The sequence below is a fragment of the Labeo rohita genome, chromosome 2 (genome assembly GCF_022985175.1).
Source record: "Labeo rohita strain BAU-BD-2019 chromosome 2, IGBB_LRoh.1.0, whole genome shotgun sequence".
In the NCBI taxonomy this organism is placed as follows: domain Eukaryota; kingdom Metazoa; phylum Chordata; class Actinopteri; order Cypriniformes; family Cyprinidae; genus Labeo; species Labeo rohita.
The window spans coordinates 1,120,530-1,144,497 of NC_066870.1; the positions used below are offsets into that span (position 1 = coordinate 1,120,530).

Genomic DNA, 23,968 nt, shown 5'->3' on the forward strand with positions numbered 1-23,968 from the left:
GAATTCACGCATCGTCAGGGCCGAGCGGTCGATGTACAGTACGTTCATGTGCAAAATAGCTCTGCAGCTCTTTATTTATTTACCTACTTTACAAATGAATAACCTTGCAGATTTTACCTTACAGAAGTGTTTACAAACCTTACAAACACAGAATACGTGTGCATCCAGTGTAGTTTGTGTGAGAGATGAGGTTGCTGTCTGAGTTCACGTGATTTCAGAATCAAGCAGTAATTACACAGCATGTCCAAAATAGTGTTACAAAACTTTATTTATTTAATTACTTTACAATTCAGTAACATTGCACTTACATTGCATTGCATTTTACGTACTTACAAACTTTGCAAACACATGCATGCAGAAGATTTGACATGAAAGAACAGCTCGCTGTCTGAATTCACGCAACGTCCGAGCGGTTGTTGTACAGTATTTTTATGTGCAAAATAGTTTTACAACTCTTTACTTATTTACTTACCTTACAAATGAAGAACCTTGCAAACTTTATTTTACAGAAGTGTTTACAAACCTTACAAATGCAGAATACATGTGCATCCAGTACAGTTTGTGTGAGAGTTTAGTTTGCTGAGTAACGTCCGAATCAAGCAGTTGTCACACAGCATGTTCATTCTCAAAATCGTGTTACAAAACTATATTTAAGTACTTTAGAACGAACTTTAACATTGCAAATTTTGTTTAACAGAGGTGTTTACAAGCACACAGAATACATGTGCATGCAGAAGATTTGACATGAGATATCAGCTGGCTGTTTGAGTTCACATGATGTCAAGGTCAAGTGTTTTTTACACATGTGCATGTTGAAAATACTGCAACTAACCTTGATTTATTTACTTATTTTTAAAAGAACTTTGCAAATGAATAACATTGCAAATTTTACTTAACAGAAGTGTTTACAAACTTCACAAGCACACAGAATACATGTGCATGTTGAAGATTTGACATGAGATATCAGCTCACTGTTTGAGTTCACATGATGTCAGGGTCAAGTGGTTGTTATAGTGCATGTGCATGTCAAAAATAGTGCAACAACTCTTGATTTATTTATTTATTCAAGAAGGAACTTGACAAATGAGTAACCTTACCAACGTAACAGAAGTATTTACAAGCACACACAGTTTGCGTGAGAGATCAGCTCTCTGTGGCTGTACAGTCAAACGTGAGCCTCCATTTGCTGTCTTTACAAGTTCAGAAGTTGTAAGAACAAGCATGAATTCACAATGATCCTCCATGTTTATGTTCCCATGGATCTCTCGCCTTCTCTTTCTCTCTCTCTCGTCGTTGGTAATAAAACATGGCAGCGTTCTCTGCTCCCACGGATGCACATGACATGGCCACAAAACCATTGTGAGCGGCTCTTGTCGTTTGGACGGCGCTCTTGTTCCGGTCTGTTCATTATCATTCAAATGAAAGGCTGAATGCTGTGTTGGTGCAGTGGAGGGTGAAGAGAGAGGGGCGGCTCATGGGTTCTGGATATTTAGATGCCGTTCACCCGGCCTGTTCTTGGCTCGCGCTCCCTTCGGCGTCTCACGCCAACGTCCATTGGCCCGCCGGCCAACAGTGGGCCGCAGGAAGCGCTTTCATTCACGCCGCTGAGAAAAACAGGGCTGTGAGGAATACGGATGGGGGAAGGAAAGGGCTGTGGGATTCGTCGGGCAGAGCACGAGTGGATCTTAGCAACTGTTGGAGCCGTAGTCTTAAGGGCTGGTTTGAGATGAGCTCTACTTTACAGTGTGGCTGACACACATACTTTAACCTGATAAGGTCTACTGTATCTCCTCGGAGTTATCAACATGATCAGACTTTGCTGTTAAACCTGTCGCACGCCATCTACTCCATGCCTTCTGTCAACAAGTTTACTTTCTTTTTTAAAAGTACAAGCGTCCACTTTCAGCTGGTGCTTCACGTGTCTTTTTTTAATAAACGTCAGAATAACTGTAGTCAGATTTCCAGATGAACACTGGCTGGACTGAAGCAGCTTGGCTTTACTTGATTCTCCATGAATCAGTGATCATCAAAACATCTCACATCGTTTGAGCAACGTTTATTTGTTCATCTCTCAATCATCATTGGATTGCATTGCATTATATGTCTGGATCATTTTAGTCTCATCTTACTAAGACGTATTATTGGAGATACACGGTGATGTTTGATATTTAGGTCATTTAATGTCAGTATCTGCTGTACTGTTGAAAAGATCTCATTGATTTACATCACAAGCATCAGAATCTCTTCATATAACTTTTAGCATCTGCAGCGAACTGCATATTTTTGCTCAGTTTGAGTCTCTGAATAAAATTAATGTTTTTTTTTTGTCTTCACATTCTCACTATATCAGACTATATGAGCTGTGAGATTCAACAGAACACATACCCTATAACTAAACATAATTCTCTGAAATGAAGTGTATTTAACTTTTAAGTGTGCTGGCACAGATATGATAAGGCGATAAAAGTGTGTCATATTTTTATTTGCACGAGTCAGTCCGATCTGTACCTTTATGTCACGTTGTGTGTGTTGAAGCGCTGACTTTCACACAGTACTGTGTTGTTAGCCGTGACTCTTTGGCTCTGACGCCTCACTGATTCTGTCGTTCTGGAACAGAAGCCTTAAGTCTGTGTGTGGATTTGTCGTTCAGTTTTGAGATTCTCTGGCGTTTGTCTCTGCTGGGTCTGATGTAAGCGTTAGTATTGGTCTGGCAGATGTTGTCTTGATTAAAGCTGCTGCCCTCATGTGAGCAGGATTAATGTCCGTCACCTGATAAGACCTGTCAGTCATCTCTGCAGTGTTCCTGTAGCGTTGTTATCGCTCCCGTTGGCCGGAAGCGTGTTCTCCTCCCCCGTCTGCAGGCATGTGAAGTATGTACTCAGCCTCTCCGGGAATGTCAGGCATGTGGGGCTCAGAGATGTGGTTCGGTCTGAAGGGAGTTGCATGACTCTATAGACATCATGCGGCTGTGAAGTGTGCCGGTTTAACACACGACATATCCTGCGGATTGCATTTGACGTGTTGCGTGATCGTGAATATGATAAATGGCTTATGGCTATAGATTTTAATATGTAGCGTCAGTGCTGGTCACTTTTCAAGATGTTGTTTGATATGTGACCCTGGACCACAAAACCAGTCACCAGTTTTAAAATTGAGATTTATACATCATCTCTGAATACATAAGCTTTACATTGAAGTATGGTTTGTTAGGATATTTGGCCAAGATACAACTATTTGGAAACCTGGAATTTGAGGGTGCAAAAAAATCAAAATATTGAGAAAATCACCTTTAAAGTTGTCCAAATGAAGTTCTTAGCAATGTATCTTCATGGAACATGATCTTTACTTAATATCCTAATGATTTTTGGCATAAAAGAAAAATCAATAATTTTGACCCATACAATGTATTGTTGGCTATTGCTACAAATATACCTGTGATACTTAAAGGAGAAGTCCACATTCAGAACAAATTACAAATAATGTGCTCACCGCGTTATCATCCACGATGTTCATGTCTTTCTTTCTTCAGAAATTATGTTTTTTGAGGGAAACATTTCAGGATTTTCTTCCATATAATGGACTGATATGGTCCCCTGAGTTTGAACTTCCAAAATGCAGTTTAAATGCGGCTTCAAACGATCACAAATGCGGTTGTAAACGATCCCCGCCGAGGAAGAAGGGTCTTATCTAGCGAAATGGTCGGTTATTTTCATAAAAATAATGCAATTTATATATTTTTTACAACTGAAGAAAGAAAGACATGAACATCTTGGATGACAAGGGGGTGAGTGCATTATATGTCAATCTTTGTTCTGGAAGTGGACTTCTCCTTTAAGACTGGTTTTGTGGTCCAGAGCCACATATTAAAGATATATTTGATCATGAAGTGCATATTTCACTGGGTTTATTGTTCTCAAATACATTTTATTTATGTTTGATCTGACTGATAAAGCCATCAGGACAATCTGTAGCCACAAATATGTGTTTTTTAATTAATTGATTATCATCAGTAATAAACATAATCCGTTCATGCATAATTAATTATTGCACATTAGGAGACACTGAAAAACAAACAGAATTTATTAAATCAACTTTATATGATTAGCATGTAATATCTGAACATGAACACAAGGCAAAAAGACATTCAATATGAATGTAGTTTGTCTCCTGATGAAGTCATGAGTTGATCACGCTCTGTTGCTTAAACAAACATTTACTCTTTGATGTAATAAAGCTGTAAACCCACTTTTCATGCGCAGTTCTGTGCAATCTAGTCAAGATGAATATATGATATATTATAACATCATATAATATATAGTGCAGTACTTGGTTCGACTTTGTGGTAGTTGGTTGACTTGTTTTTTTTTTTGTTTTGTTTTGTTTTTGTGTTGTGGCCACGTCTTTTTTCGTTCAATTTTTTATTTCTATTAACATTTCTTCACTTTATGCAGCATTCATAGGCATTTTAGCTTAACCCTCTAGCCTTTATTTACTTTGGTGGGAAACTGTTATTGGATACTAGTATAATGGCTAGTAGTGGTCAGACATGTTTGCGACTGCATTAATGAAGGACTAAGTGAATGTGGATCTCTTGTAAGTGAGTGTCAGTATTAGAGATCAAACAGCTGTTTTCATTTATAAGCGCTCTGTTAGTGTTTTCCTCAGTGTAGTGTTATTGGTGTGAAGCGCAGGTTTGTGTTGTTCACACATTGTGGTGTTCTGAATGCGGTTCATAATGCAGCGCTGGTTCATGTCACACACAGGAACACAAAGTTTTCTCTGCTCACTGCCTCGTTCAGGTCAAATGTAATGGCAGAGCAACAGTTTGAAGAGTTAGTAGGTTATGGTTAGTTACACTGATGATGTGTTTACAGCAGGCAGCTGAATTTAAAGACACAGTAACACCAGAACTCACCTCATGCTCTCAGATCATCTGTTATTAGTTGTAAACATGTCCGAATGAAGGTGTTGCAGTGTTTGAGCTCTACTGAGGTCACATGAATGCTGAGATCGTGACGTGTGTTAGTTCATGTCTGGACATGGACGCGTATGTTAAGATCACATGCTGTTGAATCATACTGATCAATGTTATCAGTATATCAATGCTGTTCTTGATTGTTTTCTGCAGTATTTTTGTCTTGTGTTGGATTGTGTTGCTGTCATTACAGTGGAGTCGACACACACTCACTCTGTGTTATGTAACTGCGTTAGTCTCAGTTAGACAAACAGCTCGATCCGCTCAGGCACGTGTGTGTGTGTGGTTCAGGTGTACCCTACATTATGGAGACAAAAAATCTCCACAAAGATGGCAATATCCAAAATCCCTGTCCTTGTGGGAACATTTTTTGGTCTCCATGAGGACACAAGCATATAAATCATGCAGAGTGAGAGTTTTAAAATGCCTGTGGTTTAGTGTGACAGGTAGGTTTAGGTGTAGGGTTAGAGTACAGACATAAAAAATACAGTTTGTACAGTAGAAAAAACATTACGGCTATGGAATGAACCCATAAAACATGGAAACCAGTGTGTGTGTGTGAGTCACATGCTCACATGTCTGTCATTCTGCTCTTTATCTCTGTCACACGGCTGATTTTCTGCACACATTCACACAGGCAGTGACTCAGGAGTCAGTACAGTAGAAACGCTGCACATTTACAGTGCGTCTCATAAAATCGATCTGTAAGCTCCAGCTGCATGATCCCTGCTCTTTTAAAACATTTCTATATATTTTGTATTCATGTTTATTTCAGTTTTAGTTTTAGTATTTTATTACATCCAGTTACGTACAAAATAAAAATGAGTTTTGTTTTTAGAGTAAGTCTGTATTAGTGATCAGTGGTTGCTGAAGCGCTGCAGTCGAGGTTGTTTTCGGGTTCAGGTCGGTGTGGAAGTGCTGTATCGAGCATCTGGATCCAGATGAGATTTCAGGAGATTCAGCAGCAGCGTCTGCGTGCTGAGCTGACCGTGTCTCCTCTGCCAGAAACTTTAGAGGACACGACGACACCGCACATCTCTGTGTGTCTGAGTGTGTCATCAGTATCTGTGTGTGTGTGTGTGTGTGTGTGTGTGTGTTTCTGTACTGTACTGTGGCTAACATCAGGGCTCATCAGATATCACAGCAACTCTAAACTTTAATCAATTTAAAACAAATTCCCATAAAGTGTCTGAAATGTAGAATAAGCATAATGCAATATTAATTCAAAATCACTAAATATGAGTAAAAGGGACAGTTCATTCAAAAATGAAAGTTCTGTCATGTGCTCACCCTCATGTTGTTTTAAACCTGTGTGAGTGTCTTCTGTTGAACACGAAAGGAGATATTTTGAAGGATAGTGGTAACCAAACAGTTGATGGGAGACATTGACTTTATTATGGAAGTCAGTGGGGACCGTCAAATGTTTGGTTACCCTGATTGGTAAATTATGACAGGAATCTCATTTTGGGTGAACTGTCTCTTTAAGAGTCACCTTGATCTCTGGTTATCCATCAGAAAACACACGTACTGATTGACCATTACTGCTATGTTTGAAAACAGAAAGTGTGTTGTCAGTATCTGTTGGTGCTGCCACTAGGAACAATGACTTTTGAATACATTCACTTTTTGATAATACTGCTTATTTAAAACTGCTCTGTGGTTTATTTGCACAGGAATATGTATATGAAGACACTTACTGAGCCATGGTAGTAAACCAGTCCAGGGCCCACATTCACAATACATTTTATCTTAACACTAATAGTTCTTCTAAATAGCAGTTCAAGTTTTTAGATAAGAGTCTTCCCTTAAAACCTGTTCACAAAGCTGCTGAGACAAACTTTTACAAAGGAATAGAGAGAAGCCTTAAGCTAAGAGTTAGGGCGGGGTTGACTTCATTGCAGTGGATGACGTCAGCATGCTAACTACACTGTGAAAAATAAAAAACACAATTTGTTGAGTCAGCTCAAAATAATTTGTTACCCTGCTGCCTTAAAATTTTAAGTTCAGTCAACTAAAATAAGTTTAGTCAACTTGAAATGTAGATATGTGTTTACTAAACTTAACAGATGGGTAAGTAAGCCAGCTGCCTTAAAATTTTAAGTTGATTCAACTCAAATATCTAAGTTGTCAGTTAGTATAATTTAACATTTCAAGTTGAATAAACTTTTTTTTGAGTTGACTGAACTTAAAATTTGAAGGCAGCCAGGTTACAAACTATTTTAAGTTGACTCAACAAATAGTTTTTTACAGTGTATGCCCACAGTGATTGGCCGAGGGGTCAATGTTAGAGATTTAGTCGTAGAAATATTGTAGAGTGCAGTGTTATGTTGCCATTTTCAAATAAAGATTTAAAAATAAAAATGTTGCCACATCCAAATAAAGATGTTAAAATACAGGCTAAGAGTCGCTAATTAAACAACGATATGTTCAGTTTAAATGTCGGCATCTTACATGTATGCCTATCCTAAACAATTAGTGAGTGTGTATATAAACAGCCTTTTAATAAACAGAGTAGAATAACTATGGTGAAAACTATGTTAGGATAGTTTATGGCTTGGTCTTAGCTACGCCTAATGTTTCACAGATTTAGGAGCTAGTTTTAGTACTAAAACCCTTTGTGAAATACTTTTAGAGCAAACATTTAGAAGTCCTAAATTTAGGACTGACACATCCATTATTTGTAAGATTTTCTCCTAAACTGAACTACTTCTAGCCTTAGGATGTTTTGTGAATACGGGCCCAGGTCTTTAACTACTACGGCATTCGGTACACCATCCAGCATCATTTGACCTGTTATACAATGTGAAAAAATGTAGCAACCAACAAACAACCATTTATTAGCCAAACAGCGCTCACTTGATTTGTGTGAGTCATGTAAACAGTATTTTATATTACTGTTTATCATTTTTATTTTATTGCCCACCCATACTTCAGATCATCCTTTATGTGGAATGACTTCCTGAAGAGCAACACTGAACATTTTCTCTTTTGCGTGTGTGATGGAAAATCAGACCCTGTTGTGAGCAGGTGACTCTAGACCGTCTGTCCTCTTCCAGACTGAAATTTCTCATGAGTAAAACAATGCAATTCATTTTTTGTTAATATCAAGCTAACACAATATGATTGTGATCTGTGAGAACTGACGCCACACGTCCACTAAAAATCACCAAAACGGCATCTGATTCAAACACACGGAGACTTGAACGGCTATAAATCAAAGCGAGGTTGGTGGAGAGAGGAGATGGTGCAGACGGACTCTGGTCTGATGAATGGCGTGTAGAAGCGTGACTCAAGCGAACAGATCATTTCTGAGACCGCTGTCATTTTTAGAGGCTTTGCTCATCTACAGTAGGTCACGTTACAGCATCCATCACGTTTATGTGAGATTTATGATTTATGATTTATGATGTATGTGAACGCACTCGTTAGGATGCTTGCGCACATGTGATGCTATAAATATAAACTGATGCGTTCTGACGTGTTCGTTCGGAAACGTGTGCTGTTTACGCACTACGAGTAGAGCCAGAGAATTCATCATAAATCCATTTTTGAATGATTTAATTCATTATATTAAATCATTTGAATTAATAGCTTACAAAGAGAAGAATATTGCCTTAGGCCTGTCATTCAGACTGTCTCTCATCTAGAGCACAACACCTCAGAGACAGTTTACAGTTTTTTCTCACGTTTATAGACCTTATGTTTTGTCTCACGATTTTCAGTTTGTTTCTCACTGAACCCCACCGTATGCGCTCAGAATACATGCACTCGCATGTGATTATTTTATGGCATCTCTGCATCCCTTTTTAAAAGCTGTATTGTGGTCACCATTCACTGCCATCAAATAGATAAGCGTGAGCAGGATGTTCTTTTGTTTCTCTTTTTATGTTCCGCAAAAAAGAAGGAAATGCAGATTTAGAGCGACGTCGGGCTGAGAAACTAATTGCTGAATTTTCATTATGTGTGCAAAGTTTCCTATTGATGTGAAGGGGTGAATGAACTCCAAGCAGATGGAAACCATTGTTTGCTAATAATTGTAATGTATGGCAGTGTTTTACAGGGCTGTTTGTTCATTTTGTGGGTTTGACAGCCATTAATGCTCATAGTTTTAAATGATTCTAATGTCTAGCTCTTGTCTCATGCTTACATCAGCAGCTAGTTTATTATCTGCCAGGTTATTTCCAAAGCTATGTGATTATTATTATTATTATTATTATTATTATTATTATTATTAAGAACTTTTTTTGAGAAGTGATTTCAAATACTTGGTTATCACAATATATCTAAAGTCTGACCAGTATGAAAGTATCATTTGTTTGAGATTGTGTAATGCAGCCGCGGTGGTGTGCCGAACCCCTCCGGAACGCGTCGCTCGCAGTCACGAGCCTTTTAAACTCCTGAAAGAAATTATTCAGGAGTTTTTAGCCCCAATATGTCACGCAGGCGCTTTCTCCAGTGCATTAGGCCACACGAGCTGAACGTGGACAAATATAGCCTGGACACACACCCTCTTCTGCTTTGTGCCGGATACCCGAAGGACTGCATCTGCCTAAGCGCTCAAAACAGGATGAGGTGTTTAAAAACAGAGCCTGAGTCAAACGACGGACAGACCACTGACCCACGACCACAGGGCGTCTGTCCCTGGAGTCACCCCTAGGGCTGGGAGACCAGCATGCGTCTTCATGCATTTTGATACGTTAGAGGTTATGGCAGAACATACTGAGCAGTTGTTTCTTAACAGCAAATGTAAACTAACTTCTAAATTCCACTCTTGTGATAACAACCCGAGGAGTCTCACAGAGGATCAAAGTTACGTGAGCGAAGTTGGCATCCAAAAACAGTCTGAAACTAGAACTACAGAGCACTTAAAACAGTAGCTCCTCTCTCAACTACATCGAGACACGAGTTTTGCATGCTACACGGCACCACTGTAATCTCATTCCAAGCTCTAGATCCATCCACCTCGCCCTAACTACTAGTGACGACCGTCTAAAATACACATTTTTCTCATTGTCACGAATTGGAACACACCATGTTTTTATAAAATAAACTCTTTGTCTCACAATATAATTTATACTTAAAAATCAGCAACAGCAGTGAAGTAGATAAATACAATTAATATAAATAAAAAGAGGACAGATAAATCAAAACATTTGCATACACATTTCCATAAAATAGCTAAGAGTGCTTCTCCTCAAGCTCACACTGCTTATTGCCACGCCCTCTCTGCTAGATCAGGAAATACGTATTTATAACATTGCATCAGAAACAATAGGAGCACAGTAAAAACAGTGATCGAAGACAACTTTAAGGTCACTCCATCACAGCTCTTCACTAGTACTGACTGCTGAATTCTGCTCTTAATAATTTACTGACTACTGAATTCTGTACTTCACTAGTACAACAGCTGAATTCTGTTTTTTTTTTTTGTACTAACTGTTGAATTCTGTTCTTCAGTTGAATTGACTGCCCTTTGCTAGTGTATTTTGCCTAGTTGTGTCTTTACTAGTACTGATCACTGAATTCTGCTCTTATTATTACTGACTGCTGAATTCTGTGCTTTAATAGTACCAGCAGCTGAATTGTGTTTTTTGTTAGTACTGACTGGTAAATTCTGCTATTTACTAGTACTGTCTGCAAAATTTTTCTCTTAACTAGTACTGACTACTGAATTCTGCATTTTACTAGTACTGATAGCTGAATTCTTCTCTTTACTACTACTGACTACTGAATTCTGCTCTTATTATTATTGATCGCTAAATACTTGTCTTCACTATTACCAGCAGCTGAATATTTTGGTAGTACTGATTGCTGAATTCTGCTTTTTAGTAGTTGTAGTTGTAATTGTAGTAATTCTGTTCTTTACTAGTACAGTCTATTGTATTCTTTTCATTATTAGTGTTGATGGCTAAATTCTGTTCATTACTATTACTGACTGCTGAATTCTAAACTTTACTATTTCAGCTGTTGAATTTTACTTTTTTCTACACTGTAAAAAACATAAAACAAAATTTGTTGTGTCAGCTTAAAATAATTTGTTACCCTGCTGCCTTAAGGTTTTAAGTTCAGTCTGCTCAAATAAGTTTAGTCAGCTTGAAATGTAAAGTTGTACTAAGTGACAGCTTAGATATTTGTGTTTGTTAAACTTAACAGATGGGTATTTTAAGTTAAATCAACTCAAATATCTAAGTTGTCACTTAGTATAACTTAACATTTTAAGTTGAATACTGTTTTTGAGTTGACCGAACTTAAAATTTTAAGGCAGCAGGGAAACAAATTATTTTAAGTTGACTCAACAGATGTTTTGGACAGTGTAGTACTAACTGCAAAATTCTACTCTTTACTAGTACTGACTGCTGAATTTGACTCTTTACTAGTACTGACTGCTGAACTCCACTTTCTAGTTCTGGCTACTGAATTGTACTCTTTACTTGTCCTACTGGTGGTTTAATTCACACCAGTGAACAGCAAGACAACTCATTGCAGAGAACTCATATTAGTTCTGTTACTCACATTAGTTCAGTTATTTGTGCCTCACTTCATTGACTTGGTAAACTGGTTAATAGCTGTGTGAAAAGTGCGGTTAGTGTGATCGTGTGAATTTGGCGGGACAGTCGTGTCGCAGGATATGCTCTCATAGTTCAGGGTGTATGTCAGTCAGAGAAGAGCTCTCACGCAGGAAAGGCTGTGGTTTCCTCTCTGAGGATCACGCCCGGGGAAAAAGGGCAACACGCCTAAATCATGCTTAAGATCCATGTGAGATCTCTCTGTGTGCCTGTCTTTCTGTAGTGTCAGGATTTGTGCTTTTCTTATTTCTGTTTCCTTTACTGTAACAGATCACTACATAACACAAGAGATAACACTGTAACTGCTCATTTGTGAAGAACAACAACAGAAAACTTCAGACCTGCAGTTGTGAGGTGTTGTTTGTGAATTAGGCTGGGTGTCCTGTTAAACCTGTGCTGATGGTCCTGCCGTAAAGTGGGCTGAAGCGCTCCATGCGGCGTACCGTGGGGTCCTGACCCACATACTGCTGCTGCTTTTGGGTCAGATCTGGCTTGCTCTGTCTCAGAAGTGAAAGCAGAAATGTTGCTGCACAGAGAATCAGCTGAGATCTCACTGATACACATGAGAGAACCACACCTCACCATTCAGTGCAGGACAAATACAGCGCATGAGTTATTAAGATAGTGCTATGAAAGTACTGATATTATGACCAGGAGAGATTACTGACAGATCAACCCATTTTTGGCAGAGCATATTGTACAACTGTTTCTCAGTGGTGAATGTAAACTCACTCCATATTGAGCACTGCTGAATTCTTCAAAGAATTCAAACATGTGAATCCAAATCTCATTTCTGAACTAGTACAGACTTATTCTTCTCTTCACTAGTACTGACTGCTGAATTCTGCCCTTCACTAATACTGACTGTGAAATTCTAAACTTTACTGGTACAGATTGCTGAATTCTGCTTTTTAATAGTACTGACTGCTCAATTTCACTTTTTACTGGTACTGACTGCTGAATTCTGCCCTTTACTAATACTGACTGTGAAATTCTAAACTTTACTAGTACAGATTGCTTTATATTAGTACTGACTGCTCAATTTCAATATTTCTTCTAAAATTCTGATAGCTGAATTCTGCTCTTTACTAGAACTGACTGCTTAACTCCACCCTCTATTCTCTAATACTGACTGCTGAATTCTGCTTTTTGCTACCTCTGACAACTGAATTCTCATCCTTACTAGTATTGACTTAAGAATTCTGCTGTATACTAGTACTGACTGCTGAATTATGCTATTTACTAGTACTGATTCCAGAATTCTGTGTTTAATAATGGTGAATTTCACTTATTACTAGTACTGACTGCTGAATTCCACTCATTACTACTGATGGCTGGCTGAACTCTACTTATTACTAGTACTGACTGCTGAATTCTGCTCTTTATTGTTACTGACTGCTGAATTCTTCTATGTGCTAGTGCTGGCTGCTGATTTCTGCTATTTATTAGTACTGACTGCTAAACTCCACTCTCTATTTCCTACCTCTGACTACTGAATTATGCTCCTTACTAGTACTGACTTCTTAATTCTGCTTTATACTAGTACTGACTGCTGAATTCTGTGCTTAATAATGGTGAATTTCACTCATTACTAGTACTGACTGCTGAACTCATTACTAGTACTGACTGCTGAATTCCACTCATTACTACTGACGGCTGGCTGAACTCTACTTATTACTAGTACTGACTGCTGAACTCCGCTTTCTGTTTTCTAGTTCTGACTACTGAATTATGCTCCTTACTAGTACTGACTTCTTAATTCTGCTTTATACTAGTACTGACTGATGAATTCTATGCTTAATAATGGTGAATTCCACTTATTACTAGAACTGACTGCTGAACTCCGCTTTCTATTTTCTAGTTCTGACTGCTGAATTCTGGTCTTTACTGTTACTGACTAGGGCTGTGCAAATAATCGCATGCGATTATGATGCGCATCTCTTCAGTAATGCCGGTTCCGTGATTAGTCGTAAATTTCCATCACGTGCAGTCAGACGCATTCATTATGGAGCGGCACTCACTACAAAGAGCCGAAATTCACTGACAAGCCGCGCAATATCGCGTTCATTATCGCCTTCATTACTGAAGAGATGCGCATCATAATCGCATGCGATTATTTGCACAGCCCTATTACTGACTGCTGAATTCTTCTATGTACTAGTGCCGACTGCTGATTTCTGCTATGTATTAGTACTGACTGCTAAACTCCGCTCTCTGTTTCCTAGTTCTGACTGCTGAATTCTGCTCTTTGCTACCTCTGACTACTGAATTATGCTCCTTACTAGTACTGACTTCTTAATTCTGCTTTATATTGGTACTGACTGCTGAATTCTGTGCTTAATAATGGTGAATTCCACTCATTACTAGAACTGGCTGCTAAACTCCACTCTCCTTTCTCTAGTACTGATTGCTGAATCCTGCTCTCAATTACGGTGAACTCCGTTTATTACTAGGACTGACTGCTGAATTGTATGTGTCAAAGGCATTTTCTAGTGTGGAACATAGTAATTGACTTCCCTCTTTTGTGCTTCCAGTAAAGAGCAGTGCTGACAGCAGTTTTGCGGTGTGAATTGTGATGTGCTTCTGAAGTTGCGCTGGATGTGTTGACAGTAGGAGTGGAGTGTGGAAGTCACTCATGTTTTTCTCTGTTTTGCAGGAAAACCTCACAGCATTGAGAGCTCCGAGCGGATTCAGCTCTCTGGAACGTATAACGTAAGGAAAGGAAAGCTGCAGCTGCCGGTGAACCGCTGGAGTCGACGGCAGGTGATTTTATGTGGCACTTGTCTGATGGTGTCCTCTGTGAAGGCCAGCAACACGGGCAAAATGCACATCCTGCCACTAATCGGAGGAAAGGTAATGAACACATACGCTATCGTCCTACGGGAACGTTTGTGCCAAACCAATGATCCTACAGCACCCATCCTGAAGTGCACAGTAGCCAAAACAGAACAGATTCACTTCAGCTATTCACAGACAGTGTTTAGTATTACTTACAGATTCCTTTTACTGGTTAAAATTAGTTTGAATTTAGATTGATAATTACTGAAAGAAACTTCCCTGTTCTTATTTAGATTGAGACTTTCACAGACCTTGAGACTGAAGGCACAGGATCTGAAACTAATCTGTTGGCACAATCTCTAAGACCAAAATAAAACACTTTATTTGGCTCTAATATTCACAGTGTACCTTCATTTTACATTGCCTACATGTGCTAAACAGCAGGTTATATTTAAATAGCTTCTTTCTCACCCATACAGAAATGAAACGTATGACATTTATTGCTGTGTATCAAAAATGAGGCTCTATATCATTTTATACACTGTATGTAGTAACCAAATATGTCAACAGTCTGTTTTTTATTTCTATATGCAAGTTCATTAAAACAGCATTTGTCAATTGGAAAGATCCTGGTTGCTTGACCTGTAAGCGCAGTGAGAGGACAGGCATAGTGGACATTGGTTAGTGAGTTGTAAAGTTTTATGGTGGTTTTGAGAGTTGATGAAGTGCTAAACAAACAGAGGTGTGTTTCATAGTCTCGCACTGTTCATTTCTGTTCTAGACTAAATATTGAGTGCCGTCTGCAATGTCGGCCGCCACAGCTGATCTAAACAGACCTGTGACGCTAATGAACATTCATCACTGTGTGAGCACTGCGTTTCGTTCTGGTGTAAGAGTGTGTGTGTGTGTGTGTGTGTGTTTGTGTTCAGGTGGAAGAGGTGAAGAAACACAGTCACTGTTTGGCCTTCAGCTCGGCGGGACCTCAGAGTCAGACCTACTACATCAGCTTCGACAGCTTCACCGAACACCTGCGCTGGCACCGGCAAGCGGCAAAGGTGTGTGTGTGTGTGTGTGTGTGTGTGTGTGAAATATGTCAAATAAGACGACCTGACACACTACAGCTGATCCAAACCCAAGTGAACTACCCCGCTTGACATTTTCATGTCCTTACCAACAGGTACCAGGGTTCGTACAGGGTTTGGAAAAGTATGGAATTTGATTCAAGTATTTTCCAGGTCTGGAAATTAATGGAAAAAAAGAAAGCAGAGTATGGAAAAATAATACTGTTTCCAGACTTTTGTCCCATTTTTTTTTAATAATAAAAAAGTATGAATTTTATGTAAATAAAATAATTGCACAAGAATCAAGTTTTCATGGCAGCGGTTTAATGATTGTCTAGTGATTGTTAAATACGACTAAATTAATTCAAGATGCACTTTTTCATTATGCAAAATTTTGGTTATAAGCATTTTTTCTCACAATATTCTTAGCACCATATTATATAGCCTAATGGGCCTTTGCAAAAGATAAAAAATATACAGACTTTTGTTTGTGCATGAGAAACCATTAAACTTAGCATAAAGGCCGAAGCACACTGATCCACCTATTGTGGTTTCTTGGCCACCACAGACTATGTATTAAGAGACCTAATGCCTTGAAATATGGCATACTGCCCTAAAGAAAGCCAAATTTCACACTTTCAACTTTTCACACTTTTTTTACAGTACCAGTCTTTTTTATTGACCCTTGAACTTGGTTTCTCTGCCACCACAGAGGATGTGTTAAACTGCACATTAGGCCTTGGTATTAGAGGTACTACCATAAGAAAAGCCAAATTTTGAGCAACCAGATCTCTGTTAATTCATGTGCATCCATGCACTTGCTTTATTTATAGTAAGATAGCAGTGATGCACAAAGGAAACAGGTTATATAAAACTAGAAATTGTAAGCGTGCAAAAAAAGTTCCCATGTGCATGTGAATAGTTTCTTTAGGGCACAAAAAAGTTTCTCGTGTGCATGTAAAAGTCTGTATTTTTTGTTTTGTTTTGTTTTTTGTTATTTTAGGGGCTCTGTATGTTGTCACTTTGAGAAAATCAATAAAAAAAATCTTAAAATCTTAAATAAAAATATATATATATTAAAAAATGCAAATATTTACAGACGACTCTACTATATACCAAATATAAAGTGGAAAATAATGCTTCATGAACCATTTATGTTAAATATGGTCTGAAAAACTACTGAGAGGTTTGGAAATTTGAAATAATTTGAATTGTAATTTGAAATGTAATTTTGAAATGAAAAATGTGTAGGAACCCTTTTGTTACTTTTGGCTGTATGAAAACTTAACATTTTGATTTGGGTGTTTTTGAACCAAATAATTTCAGTGCATCACTAAGTATTAATTCTTTTTTTCCATTTGAAGCATTTTGTATTTGCATCAGGAACAGATCTGAATGTGGAGTCTGATACGCAGCCGTCCTGTGGATGTTTGTCAAACATTCGTGTAGTGATCATGTGACCCGACTCTCACCGAATGCTGAACTTTGCCCAGTGTCATCTTTCGGGGCGTTAACTTACATTTATCTACTGATGTTTGTCCGGTTCAGCTCTGAACGTACTGTAAAGGAAATAAACTCTAACGTGTTCTGTCAGAACTGTAGATCGGCGTGTGTTTTCTCACCGTCTCACCGCACCATTCACACTGTAGAGGCTGGAAATGCAGCTGTTCAGATTCTCCAGCTCTTCACTGGTCTGATCTACATTTGCCCTGAAAATGACACCCATCATCCCATCACGGGAGGAGCGTGTGTGTGTGTGTGAGAGAAAGCCCTAGTTGGGAGTCCTACTTTAGCATACTTCACTACGAGCGCACCATCCTAAACAAACGCAAGTAGGCCAGCCTATTTTACAGCACCGTTCCCGGAGACGGCCGTGTGCCGTGAGACGCGTGCGGCCCGCCGGGAGCCTCAGATTAGAAAAACCTCAGCAGAGCCCGGGAGACGCTTTAATGTGATCGCAATGTGTGTTTAGGCTGAATCACTGTATCATTCATTAGTGCTGTTTACTGAGTCACGTGTCAGTAGAGCACGACTGAAAATACTGATTTAAGTCCATTCCAGAACAACAATTGACAGATTATGTACTCACCCCCTTGTCATCCAAGATGTTCATGTCTTTCTTTCTTCAGTCGTAAAGAAATTTTTTTTTTTGGGTGAAACATTTCAGCATTTTTCTCCATATAACGGACTGATATGGTGCCCCGAGTTTGAACTTCCAAAATACAGTTTAAATGCGGCTTCAAACGATCACAAATGCGGTTGTAAACGATCCCAGCCGAGGAAGAAGGGTCTTATCTAGCGAAACGATCGGTTATTTTCATTAAAATTGGCTGCTGTCAGGCTCTCGTCTTGTCTTACTCTCCTTGAACTGTTTTGTTCTGGTTCATGTCAGTTAGTGTATGTCAAAAAACTCCCATCTCATGTTCTCCCTCAACTTCAAAATCGTCCTATATCGTTGTTTTACCTTTTTTGTTAAGGGTGTTTGATCTTCTTTGCATGTTCACTTTGCAAACACTGTGTCTGTTCTTCTGCAGTGATGTAGGATGATTTTGAAATGATTTTTGAAGTTGAGGGAGAAAATACGACTGGAGTTTTTCGACATACCCGAACTGTCTTGAGTCAGAATACACAGAGTTCAGGGAGAGCAAGACAAGATGAGCGTTTGACATTAAAAAGTATTTAAATTGTATTATTTTTTATGAAAATAACCAATCGTTTCGCTAGATAAGACTCTTCTTCCTCGACTGGAATCGTTTACAGCCACATTTAAACTTTTGGAAGTTCAAACTCGAGGCACCATATCAGTCCATATCCTGAAATGTTTTCCTCAAAAAACATAATTTCTTTGCGACTGAAGAAAGAAAAACACAAACAACTTGGATGACAAGGGGGGTGAGTACATTATCTGTAAATTGTTGTTTTGGAAGTGGACTTCTCCTTTAATTGATTCTCGTTTTAATGAACTGATATTGATTCTTAAATCCCAAGAATCAGTGTATGTGAACAAAACGTAATGAAGCACTACTTGTAGCTGCTGTCATCTGATAATCACAATAAACTTTGTTACTTTCTAAAAAAGTATCATCTGCCAGTTTTATCACTGTATTAAAACTGGCAGATGACACTTTTTTATATTAAAAATGGGAAATTCTGTCAATCAACAAATGTGTTCTTAAAGTGTGCTGACAGATGCTGTAGTGAAGCGATCAGCTCTTCATCAACATAAATGATCATCAGAACTAAAATAAATGACATGTCATGGAATCCATTAATCAGTGATTCAACCGCAGAAAGACGTCAATAGAACAGCTTGAGATCAATAGCAGCCTTTTGTTCAGTATATGCAGTAGGGGTGTGCAAAGCAGCCGGTATTTGTATCTGTATTTGTATTTGTTGAGGGGAGAAAAGTATTTGTATTTGTATTTGTATTCGAGTAAAATTCAAAATAGGCGTAAAAATCCATTTTTTTTGCGTTACACTTCTACACACTTTTTTTGGCTGGTGGAGGACCAAGAGATCTCAGCAGCAGCCGCACTCTTTTCTATTTGGTTGCCCAAATCCATGTGAGGAGTTCCAACTAAGTTAATGGGTGACGGGAAGCTATGCTAAGGTGAACTGGGGAGTCGTTCTCTAAACGTGGGGTATTAAAATTGCTTTTGAATGCGCGCGCGCGTTTTACTTTCGGTTTAGTTTTAACGATGGCGCGAAACTCTCTGCGGTGCTGAGCGTGCATTCCACAATACAAGACATTAATTTAACAAAACTATTCAAGTGGTGGGACACAAACGGGATTTTGAAAAGTGTGTCCCCAGTGGAAATTACGCCCCTGCGTGAGTGTTATCATTTGATGTGAATGTATGCCAGAATGTGCGCTGTAGCACAAAATATAGTATATTTCTTCAAAAGCAGATTGTGGAGACATTTTAATTGTCCACAATCAAAAATCGTCATATCACACACCCCTAATTGCAATGTAGTTTGTACAAATCTGGAACAGAGGTTGGTTAAGAGAGAGAAAAAAACGGCCGGTTCCGAGTTTCAGCGGAGCGCAGTGTCAGTGACAGGGAGTGATTGACGGCTAATATCTAAAATCTGTTAAGAATGTAAAGATCAAGTTTAGTTAGTTATGTAATGTTGGAGAAAACGGCGAAACTGTCACTGTATCAGCTCACAGCAGTCTGGGCAGTAGTTAGGCTAGCGAAAGTTTTGTAAAGAAATAAAAACAAGTCGCACCGCAACGATTTCTCGCACTCGCACAAATGCTTCCAAATATATTTTGCGGTCGCGCAGATTAAATTTTGGGAGCATATGCCCTGCCCCCAACCCCTCCGACTCCTGAATGTCACCCACTCACTCATGTGGGCATGCACTGCGGTCTCATGAGGAAACGCAGCTTTTTGATATAAAGTTTTTCTTGTTCCCGAATACAAATATTTTTTTAAGTATTTGTTCGAAATAAGTATTTGTAAAAAACACGCTATTTGTGCCTTTCCGAATACCGTATTCGGGTTCGGCTCCACCCCTAATATGCAGTATATTGCATATTCATGATATCTCTACTGAAACTGTTCGTCAGTATTTAATGCATGTTTGAATAAATCCATCATGAAAACAAGTTATGACATCCACCATTTACATTTTCCACAACAAAAATGATATCTTATTATTATATATTATATAATTATTTTCTATGTGCATTTTAAATATTTATTTTTTTAAATCATTTTAATATTACAGTAATGCACCTACTAACCGCAGGGGTTATTGTGTAGTTTACAGCAGTATTTGAGAGAGGATTTTCCTGTACCCGATTGCCTGTATATCAAGATGGATTAAATTGAATTGATATTACAAGTTTGTGTATTGAAATCGAATCAAATAATGACTTTTTTCTCAGTAGCAGCTGTAGTGGTCTGTCACACATGATTCCTTAAATCAAGGTTTTCACCTGCTGGATCATCATTCTTTTTCTTGATCTTGCTGTGACCCTGACGAATAACCTGTGTGTGTGTGTGTGTGTGTCAGATGGTGTCTCAGAGGATCAGTTCGGTGGATCTGTCCTGCTGTAGTCTGGAGAAGCTGCCGCCCAATCTGCTGTACAGTCAGGATCTGACGCACCTCAACCTCAAACACAACTTCCTGCCTGCTGACCAGACGCTGCTGCAGCTCCAGAGGTCAGTCTGCGCCTCACGTCGGCTCATCATCGCTCAGGCCGTTTGTGAAGTGTTTCTGTGAGATCTGTGTCAGCGTTGAGGCGTATGTAGGGATGTAACGATATCGAAATCCCACGATACAATAATATCACAACATGAAGTCCATGAGACAATATTTATTGTGATATTAAAAAAAAATACAAATGAAGAACTGGACAAAAATGTTAATTTTTATAGATTTTAAAGTAAATTCTTTTATCTAATGCACTTTGAGAGTTTAAAATGAAGAGCTCCAACTCATGTTCTTAACTAAGAAAACTAAAGTCAGAAAAAAAGTCAGTGAATTGACTTGTATCTGAACTCAACCCTCTTCTAATGTGTGATATGCTGTCTCAGTCTAAATGACATTCACACTGGTGTTTTAGGAAGCCAAACACATTAGAATATAATAATAATAACAACAATGACAGTAATAGCCACATATTGCAAAACGATTACACTGCAAAATACATGAAAATGAATATTTCGTAAGTATATTATTTTTGCTTTACACTACAGTAGGGAAATTACAATTCGCTTTGGAACACGCAGCACAAACAGACTTGATGAAGGGATTAATCCACATCGTCCTTTGGGTTTTAGTTCACTTGACAGATACTGTGTCAAAGTACAATGGCACAAAACAACTTTAAACACCTTTTATGTTAGAATAAGAAGTTTAAATATATTTTAAAAACTACACTGCCGGTCAAAAGTCTGGGATCAGTAAGATTTTTAATGTCTTTTAAATTTTTAATGCTCAAGGCTGCGTTTTTTGGATCAAAAATACAGAAAAAAATGTTATATTGTGAAATATTGTTACGATGTAAAAAACAAGGTTTTCTAATAATATACACTACTGTTCAAAGTTTGGGGTCAGTTAATTTTTATTCTTTCTTTTGTTTTGAAAGAAATTAGTACTTTTATTCACCAAGGATGTGTTAAATTAATAAAAAGTGATAGCAAAGATTTACATTGTTAGAAAAGATTTATATTTTGGATAAGTGCGGTTCTTTTTAACTTTATATTCATCAAAGAATCCTGAAAAAAGAATCTCAGGTTCCAAAAAATATTAAGCAACTCAACTGTTTCCAACACTGATAATTCTAATCATTAATCAGCATATTAGAGTGATTTCTGAAGGATCATATGACACTGGAAAACTGGAGTAACAGCTGATGAAAATTCAGCTTTGCATCACAGGAATAAATTATATTTGAAAGTATATTAAAATAAAAACATTATTTTATATTGTAAAAACATTTTGCAGTATTATTGCTTATCTTCAGTATTTTTGATCAAATAAATGCAGCCCTGATGAGCGTAAAAGTCTTGTTTAAAAACATCACCAGTCTTACTGATCCAAAGCTGATGAGCGGTAGGACCTATCATTTCATATCGTCATGTGATCGTGATAATATCGAGACAGTTTTGCTATTGCGATACCACAATATTGATAATATCGTTACGTTCCTACTGGTCTGCTGTAATCAGATGACTTTGTCATATTTACAGCGTGTGATTTCATCAGAAAGCTCTTCACTGCAATCCCCCAAAATTCAAGTTTGGTTTTATTTAAAGAAATTGTGACAAATATATTACCATCATACAGTAGAATGTACTTCTTAAAGTAATAACAACTATAATAATTATAATAACGTTTACATCAATTTTAAGCAATATCACACCATTTTTTGTCTACGGTTTAGTTTTAAATGTAAACCTCTGTTGTGCAGCACCTTGTTTGACAAAAAATAAAAATGAGAGAATTGTTCAGATTTTATTCTATTACATTTTATATGATTAATTATTTGAATGTTCATGCATTCATTTGATTACCAACCTTTTTGATAATAAAAGGGAATAAAATAATGCATCATACACAATTTCTGAAAAAAATAAAATATATTTCATAGGCACCTATTATTGTTAACTTAATATTTATTAAATTGCTCAAGTTTTATGAATTCAAGGCATCCTTGTTTTTTTAAATTTTAATTAAAACATTACAACACAATAAATAAAAATTAAAATGGAAAATATGAATTTCCAAACAGAACTGGGGGGGAGTGCAGTGTACATGCAGTGTAGCTCATATAAAATAAACAGTAAAAATACAGAAAGAAATTGTTTAAACTGAATTAACTAAATTAAATACATGTTTAATAATTAACATTATTGACTATGAATTTATTTATAATTATGGACACATTTTAGCCGTCTGTCCATCATTTGGTATTAGTTTTTATTAGCATCTGCTTACAACGTTGAAAATAAAATCCGCAACACAAGATCACATGAAAATCTTGGCCTCGTGTTAAAAAAAGTGCTGGCAGTGACCGTGTGTTTCACTGACTCGCTGGCAAGATTTCAGAAAAGAAACGTTTAGCAACGAAAATGTAATCATTTATTAAAAACCAATAATTCTTCCACCAAGCAGTGGTTCTTCAGCAGTGTTTGGCAGCACTGACTGATTGGCTCAGCCAATCACAATCAAACACCAACACAATCCATTTATTAATAGAGCTGTTAAAACTATTACGGACACATATGTGGACTGACACGTGATTGTATGTTAATAAGCTGTCAGGTAAACGATGATGATGATGATGATGATGATGATGGCATCTCTCTTCCTGCAGATTTTCCCGCCTGCGGAGCCTCAATCTCTCTAATAATCAGTTGGGGAGTTTCCCGTTGCCCATCTGCTCCATCAGCACACTGACGGAGGTCAACCTCAGCTGCAACCACCTGACCTCCGTACACCCGGACGTGGGCAACATGAGCAAGTGAGTGTGTCACATGATCAGTCACAGCTGTGAACATTTCACCAGTGCAGGCTGTTCTAAACAAAACCACATTCATAATCACTCAAATGTTACAAAATGATGTGTAACGCCCCTGCAATGAGAAACGGTGTCAGGGTAGATGTGTGATGTGGAGTCAGACGGTCATGTGACTCTCGCTGCACTGCTGCCACCTGCTGGACGCACTTCAGCTTTACTGCATTCACATTAAAGCGGAAGCAGTGCTGTCTGTGGTCGTAGTTTACTAATAGACTTGTTGCTGTGTGTCAGTCTGCAGACGCTGGTTCTGGACGGTAACCTTCTGTCCGCTCTTCCTGCGGAGCTGGGCCGTCTGCAGCGGCTGGCCTATCTGGGTCTGTCCTTCAATGAGTTCGCGCAGGTGCCGGCGGTGCTGGAGCGGCTGCCCGCCGTCGAGAGGCTCTGCATGGCCGGGAATAAAGTGTCCGTTCTGACGCTGCAGGCCTTTCGTCTGCTGACGCTCAAACACGTCGACCTACGGTGAGAACAAACATCTCGCTTGCACAAACAACGTGTTCTTCAAAATGATTAAAAACTGTAAAATGCAAACTCTGAAAATTACACAAACATG

The 23,968-nt window shown here is 38.3% G+C and overlaps 1 protein-coding gene across 1 annotated transcript in view; it reads left to right on the top strand.

Moving 5' to 3' along the window:
- phlpp1 (PH domain and leucine rich repeat protein phosphatase 1) overlaps positions 1–23,968 on the top strand; it is a 40,749-nt gene that overhangs the window by 2,894 nt on the left and 13,887 nt on the right. The window contains exons 2-6 of the mRNA XM_051122732.1: positions 14,198–14,394; positions 15,249–15,374; positions 20,406–20,554; positions 23,215–23,361; positions 23,650–23,877. Of these exons, the coding sequence (XP_050978689.1) occupies positions 14,198–14,394; positions 15,249–15,374; positions 20,406–20,554; positions 23,215–23,361; positions 23,650–23,877 (847 nt within the window). The remainder of the gene's footprint in view (positions 1–14,197; positions 14,395–15,248; positions 15,375–20,405; positions 20,555–23,214; positions 23,362–23,649; positions 23,878–23,968) is intronic.